We start from the raw sequence: 7515 nt of genomic DNA on the forward strand, positions 1-7515 counted from the left end.
ACGTCTGTTACAGTGCATGGTTCTCTTTCGTTCGCTTGCCATTACGTTTGAGGCCTCTCTCCAATGTAAACCTACCTAGAGCGTCTAGTTAGTAGGGTGAAACTGTGCAATACACACAATAAAATGCACATTTTGTTGTGTATACTAACAATGCACGTAATACACATTACTGTCACTTCTCACCTCCTAGCGAACTGCATGGACACACTGTTATGAGTTTTTCTTTCCGTGCACTTAAGATAAGACAACATAAAACAAGATAAGAAAAGATAAGATAAGATAAGATAAGATAAGATAAGATAAGATAAGATAAGAATGTATTGGGCACATATAGGATAACTACATATATTCGGTATACAGGCGAGGATCCCAAATTCCAGCGACTGTCACGAAGCCCCGGTAGATTAATACTAGCTTGAATGAAAAACAAGCCGCATCACAGACGGGTACAATTAGCAGTAATAACAGTGGTAAATTAAATAATGAATAATTATATAATGGAAATGAAATAGAAGAGTAGCAGGGCGAAAAAAAGACAAGCAAAACAAAAAGAACAAACCACTATAGATAATATCGTACAAAATACAGAATTGTGAAAAGGCGTAAAGAAGCAATTTAGAATACAGGCTAAAGAAAAAGCTGAAATTTCTAGCATATAAATAAGGACAAGAATTTTCTAAAGTGAATAGGAGCCGCCGCGGTGGCTCAGTGGTTATGGTGCTCGGCTGCTGACCCGAAAGACGCGGGTTCGATCCCGGCCGCGGCGGTTGAATTTCTTTGGAGGCGAAATTCTAGAGGCCCGTGTACTGTGCGATGTCAGTGCACGTGAAAGAACCCCAGGTGGTCGAAATTTCCGGAGCCCTCCACTACGGCGTCTCTCATAGCCTTTGTCGCTTTGGGACGTTAAACCCCATAAACCAAACCAAACAGAACCAAACCAAAGTGAATAGAAGCAGTTCACTCAACATTGTGCTGCAAAAGAAAAGTTTTCAGATTCGATTTAAACATAGACAAAGGCATAAGCGATTTTAAACTCAGGGGTAAATTATTCTACAGGGAAATGCATGCAAAATGAGAATGCCGTTTTCCATAATTAGTAAAAACTTGGGGAAACAAGAAATTTTTTCGAGCTGTAAATCTCGTAGGATTACAATTCTTCACAAATTATTTGCCCATAAATTCAAAAGAAAGTGTGCTGTTCATTAATCTAAAAAACTTCATGGCTAGGCTGTAATCAAAAAACCTTTTTAAGAATAAGATGTTATGCTGCTAGTGTGGCCGGTTTGTTTTTCTATTTTTCTTCAGTAAACAATTTTTTTTCTTCAGTAAACAGATCTGTAGCTGAGCTGAGTCGCTCCGACGACTCGCTGATAGCAGCCTAGCATTGTGACCTATTACGTCACCCTGCTGTCTCTTTATAAACCCGTTTCCTATCGGCAATAAACGTTGTTCTTCATTGACTGCCGGCCTGCTCACATGGTGGCGGCGGTCCCTCGTCGGCATGTCGACGCCAGCGTTCCTTCTTCCGCCACCGAAGCCCTTGGACACATCAGGCAACGCATGGCTAGGGTGGCAAACGTGGAAGGGTGAGTTCACGTTGTTTTCTACCGCTACCCAGCTGAACAAGCAGAGCGAAGAGGTGCAGGCAACCACACTGCTAGTGACGATTGGTGACGAAGCTAGAAAGGCGTACAGCACTGTTGTGTCCCCTTATTGCTTTTGTGTGTGTGCGCCCCCGCGTCCTCCTCCTAACGACCACTCGCATCCTCCTCCTAACGACCACTCGCATCCTCCTCCTAACGACCACTTGCCCTTCGTCGCACGCTGTCGCCAGATGCCCCCCCATGGTGCGCCCCCGCATCCTCCTCTTGTTTTGGGAAGCCACTCCCTCCCGTGGACGCTTCTCCGCTCCCTCCTTTCTTCGGGCGGCCAGTTCGGCTCCTGCCTCGGTCGACGCTGGTCGCACCCTCATCGGCTTTAAATAAACGAAGTCTTAAAGTACCGTGTGCGTCTTCGCTGCATTCAACACAGCGACCGGACACGACACGATTCAAGTTTGAAGAACGAGAAGACAAAAACGACGTCGGAGTCCTGCTAAACAAGTTTAAGGATTTCTACAAGCCCGAAACCAACCTAACATTTCACGAATTTTGATTCGGCTCAAGAAACCAGAAGGAAGGTGGAAGCTTCAGGGAATGACTGACAGAACTACGAATACTGGCAAGACACTGCGAGTATGGAGAGCTCGAAGACCATGCGCAGCGCAGCTGCATTATTTTGGGCATTCGCGACAGAAATTTGCAGCAAAGGTTGATCGCTGAGATCCCGTCGTATCTGAAGACTGTCGAAATCTGCCGCGCCCTAGAACAAGGGAAAGAACAGTTCCGCGAGATAAGCGAAGCGGGTGGAACCACCCATGAAACGAGAGTTCATGCAGTAGCGGCTAAAAACGACGTCTGCAATAGATGCGGTTATCAGACGCACCGTAGCGGAATATGCCCCACGAACGGTAAAACTTGCAAGAAATGCGGCCGCCGGAACCACTTCGCACAAATATGCAAGTCGTTGCCGCATTCACGAGGTGCGATTCGGCGAAGAAATTATTTGCGGGAGCTGAAGGTTGAAGAAGACGAGGATTACTTCTTGGAAGCCTTGACAGTGCACACACTGATGACAGACAACTGGAGTGCGATTGTGAACATTGAAGGCACACCAATCAAGTGCAAATTAGACACAGGGGCAAACTGCTGCGTTATTTCAAGAAATGACATTAGAAAACTGCCAGATAAGCCAGAACAGACCTGCCTGGTCACGCTTACGGCATTTTTTGGGCACAAAATCACTTCCCGTGGGAAAGTACGGCTGTTGCTTTCTGCAAACGACCAATCTCACGAAGAAACATTTTTCATTGTGGAGCAGGACATTCCGGTAACACTGGGTGGTACAGCAGCCCAACGTTTCGGGTTTATCAGCCGCTTGCAGAGCATTCAGCATGACCAACTCTACCCGCCCGCACAACCTTCTGCAGAAGTCTTCAATGGGCTCGGCCAGCTACAAGACTTCGAGAACAACATGAAGCTGAAGCCTGGTGCCGCGGGTGTCGTCGTGCCAGCTAGAAGAGTTCCGTTGTCCCTTCAAAATCAGGTGAAGACGGAACTACAGCGCATGGAAGAGCAAGGCGTCATAACAAAGGTAACCGAGCCTACTGACTGGTCTAGTCCCATGATCACAGTAGTGAAAAAGGACAGAGTACGCATTTGTCTCGATCCAAGAGAGCTAAACAAGTCGCTTTTGCGAAAAAACTATCCTATGCCAACAACAGAGGACGTAGTTCCGCGACTTTCCGGTGCTGTGTTCTTCTCTACCTTAGGTGCCGCATCAGTATTTTGGCAGATTAAATTGGACGAGGCAAGTTCAAAACCCTGCACCATGAGCACGCCGTACGGCCGCTACCGGTTTCTTCGCATGCCGTTCGGAATCGCCTCTGCTCCAGAGATCTTCCAAGCAGCAATGCACCGCTTGTTCGAAGGATTACCATGCGTGGTGGTAGTTATGGACGACATATTGATCTGGGGAAGAACTAAAGAGGAACATGACTACCATTAGACACTCCTGTTGACACGCTGTCCAGAGAACAATCTAGGCTTAACTTCAAGAAATGCGCGTTTTTGTAGCCCCAAGTGCGTTACCTGGGCCACATCTTGACTGCAGAAGGCCTGCGAGTAGACCCAGAACGAATTGAAGATGTACTACAAATGCCAGCGCCCAAGAACTGTAAGTAGCTGCAAGTATTTCTTGGCATAATTAATTTTGTGCAGCGGTTCATTCCCAGCATGTCTGATGTGACTGCCCCGCTCCAAACATTGCTGCGCAAAGACATTGCGTGGGTTTGGACCGAATAGCAGGAAAGAAGTTTTAAGAAGTTGCGGCAGTCCTTGGTAGAAGCACCTGTGCTCTCGTACTTCAACCCGAGTAAATCTATCATCGTCTCAGTCGATGCCAGCCAATTGGGAGCTGGCACGGTTCTTATTCAAGAAGGCCGCCATGTCGCTTTTTCGTCTCGGTCACTCACAGGCGCACAAAAGCGCTATGCGCAAATCGAAAGAGACGCTAGCTTTTGTGCACGGTTGCACGAAATTCCACGATTACATTTACGGCCAGCCAGAAGTAACCGTTGTGACCGATCACCGCCCTTTGGTGCCGATATTCCAGAAGGAGTTGCATCAGTGTCCTCTTCGATTGCAACGCATGAGACTAACCCTGCAGCGCTATCCTATTAATGTTATCTACAAACCGGGCAAAGAACTATTTCTCGCAGATGCTTTGTCGCGGTTTCCCAGCAAAGAATGCATGGCTGAAGAGACAGAGCAGTTTCAAATAAATATCCTACATTTTGTTTCTGCTTCAAATGAACGTCTCAGGGACCTCCTTGCAGCAACCACTGGTGATCCTGCTCTGCTCCAGCTACGTGGATATGCGGAAACAAGCTAGCCGTACGACAAGCGTGATGTCCCCGAAGCTGTCCGCCCATACTGGTCATACCGGTACGAGATACACACCCAGGACGGCCTGTTATTTCGCAGTAATAAGGTAATCATACCACATTCGAAGAGAGCAGAAATTTTGGGTCTTCTTCACGCCGCACATTCGGGAGCGTATAAAATGAAAGAGCGGGCAAGAAGTGTCATGTTTTGGCCAAGCATGTGTGCAGAGATTGACCAGTACTCCAAAGCTTGCAAAATCTGCCAAACGCATCAACCACGCAATGCGAAGATGCCACTTTTGAGCCGCGAAGTACCTAGCTTACGATGGGAAGCCGTGGGAATGGACTTGTTCTTTTACGGTGGCGGGCAGTGCGCCATAATTGTTGACTTCTATTCATTCTTCTTTGAAGTAAGTGAATTCCAACATGTGACAGCGAAAGTGCTCAAATCATGGTGTGCGGAAATTTTCGCTGTTCATGGACAGCCTTTAAAGCTGTGCAGTGATAACGGCCCACCGTTCAACAGCGCAGAATTTAAAGCATTTGTAACCACGCTACGCATTGCACACGTCACCTCGAGCCCGTATCATCTGCGCTCTAACGGAATGACTGAGAGGGCAGTCCAGGAGGCTAAGAAGCTACTAAGAAAGTGCTCGTGCAGGATGCCAGACTTCCAAATGGCTTTAATCGAGTGGCGCAACACCCCTAGGGATCCTGTGCTGAAGTCTCCTGGGCAGAAGCTTATGGGAAGGCAGACGAGAACTCTGCTCCCGGTACTGGCAGAACACTTGGTTCCAGAGACGGTGCCCAGCAGAACCGTGCACAACAGACCCCAGGTAATTCGCCAGCGCCAGAGAAACTACCACAACCGTGGCTCCAGACACCTGCCTCCCCTGTCGCAGGGAGAGCAGGTAACAACGTACGACACGCTTCAACGGACCTGGGCACCTGCTGTCTTCCTGAGGCCAGCGGAGACACCGCGTTCCGTGATCCTGTAAACGGAAGACGGCCGGGAGATCAGAAGGACCCGGAAGCATATACACGACGCAACCCCTCGGCCAGACAATCCTCCATCGTCTGACGACCCACACGTCGCACAAGACCCACCAGAGCTACGGCGAAGCACCCAACAACGTGTCCAGCCCTGTCGCTACCTATTTCCAGAGAGACAGTAAACCAATTGTTTAGGAAAAGAAAGATGTAGCTGTGCATTGTCACTCGGACGTCTCGCTGATAGCAGCCTAGCATCGTGACCTGTTACGTCACCCTCCAGTCTCTTTATAAACCCGTTTCCTGTCGGCAATAAACGTTTTTCTTCACTGACTGCCGGCCTGCTCACGTAGGATTACATTTCGTACAATTTCGTAGGGTTGCAATTCTTCAAAAAACATTTGCCAGTAAATTCAAAAGAAAGTGTGTTGTTCATTAATCCAAAAAATTTGATGGCTAGGTTGTAATCAAAAAAAAATTTACGAATAAGATATTATGCTGCTAGTGTGCCCGGTTTCTTTTTTTTTCTTCAGTAAACATTTCTTTTTCTTCAGTAAACAGATCGAGACTCAAGCTCCAATTCGCACCAACCTGACTGTCCTGTAGCTGCTTTTATTCGATCGAAGCTGTTCCCCTTTGGGAGGTTCATTTGCGATGTGTCTACAGAACGTCAACCGTTGAGGCTGTCTGATAAGGTTATTGTCACTGGCTACAACGGAAGAAGTCATTTTGTTACCGTCGGTGGCAATAGCAACAACTGGGCACACTAGCCGCACTTTCACCTCTAGTTCGACGAAGCTTTCGACACGACACGTCGATAGGCGTAGGGCGCGTTTCTACAGCCCCGGTGCTACTATTTTCTCGGTAATTTTCTGAAAGAGCAAAACATTTTGGGGCAATTTTCGCTTACTTCTGCGATATTCGTATTCAGTGAACACCTTAGCCTTATATAGGCGGAGCACGGAAGAATAACAATTGCAAGTCTGAATTATTGATCACCAATGTGTTCATACTTTTTTATTTTCATTATCAATACTGGCTAGGCAGAGCGATCTACTTTATTCAAATCTTCAGATCAGGCATTCAAGCAGCTAAGTTCGGGCACATGCTGCATGAGAGGCCAAAATAACCTTCTGGAAATATGTATCCATCCCGTAGTTTGCGTGTTAAGTAAGTTTAGTGGGGCTTATTAAAAAAAAGCCGGTGAGGCAGGAAGGGGGATAGCATTTTTTGGCATTGCTGTTTTTTGATGGCAGTAGGTCGCAGCCTATGATTGATGATACTGGAGGTGAGGTCTACGAGTTATTTCTTGAAGTTCGAAAGCGGTATATATAATGGACTTGGAAAATGTGACCTCATGTGAGTCACTGTTTAATTTACCGGAGTGAAGTTTAGTTGTGTAAAGAAGCTTCAAATTACTCAGATGAGGCTAAATTTCTTCGCATCATCTGCTCTTCCTTATTACCAGTGAACAACATTTATCTTTTTGCAGAGTGGTACGGCTGACCTAATGGCTGAACTTTCGCGCACGTCGACGTTACCATTGTTAAAGTGCACAAGGGGTTTGAGAAGTTTCATCAGTTGATTTTCTTAATTCTGCGAGTGGCTTGGAAATAGCATCGCCTGGTCTTTAATACGGATCGTCACAGAGTGTTATGCAGCAGAGAGTGCAAGGGGAATACAGCAACTGAAACGGACTTCTCCGTATTTGTACAAGAAGCCATTAGATATGACTGCAACCAGCACGTTTGTGCGTTAGCACCTCAGAAACTTCCTGCCAGTAGACGGTACTCAGACACGTTTCAGAGTTCTATCGGCATCTACTGAAAGATATCAATATGCGGAAAGAGGGGGAGGTGCGGAGGTTTGAGGGAGGGAGAATAAGAAAAGTTCTAGATAATGGGTTTTAAGAGGGCAATGAACCGACTAAGAAAGTAGAGAATAAATGGCCCCATTTTCCGCCGGAGAAGCAATTCCTGGTCCACATTATGTATCTCGAATGGCTATTGCTACGTGGGAATGCGATACTGGGCCGTAAGGCA

General features: G+C 46.9%; 1 protein-coding gene across 1 annotated transcript; it reads left to right on the plus strand.

The window, feature by feature from the left end:
* The first annotated feature begins 1476 nt into the window (after positions 1-1476).
* On the plus strand, positions 1477-4491 carry LOC149361728 (uncharacterized). Its single transcript, XM_089568141.1, has 4 exons — positions 1477-1586; positions 2295-3192; positions 3675-3774; positions 4436-4491. Exons 1-4 carry the CDS (start codon positions 1477-1479, stop codon positions 4489-4491), a joined length of 1164 nt encoding a protein of 387 aa, XP_089424267.1.
* Positions 4492-7515: the final 3024 nt, after the last annotated feature.

The sequence above is a fragment of the Amblyomma mixtum genome, chromosome 2, assembly GCF_055824585.1.
Source record: "Amblyomma mixtum isolate Tamu chromosome 2, ASM5582458v1, whole genome shotgun sequence".
NCBI classification, from domain to species: Eukaryota; Metazoa; Arthropoda; class Arachnida; order Ixodida; family Ixodidae; genus Amblyomma; species Amblyomma mixtum.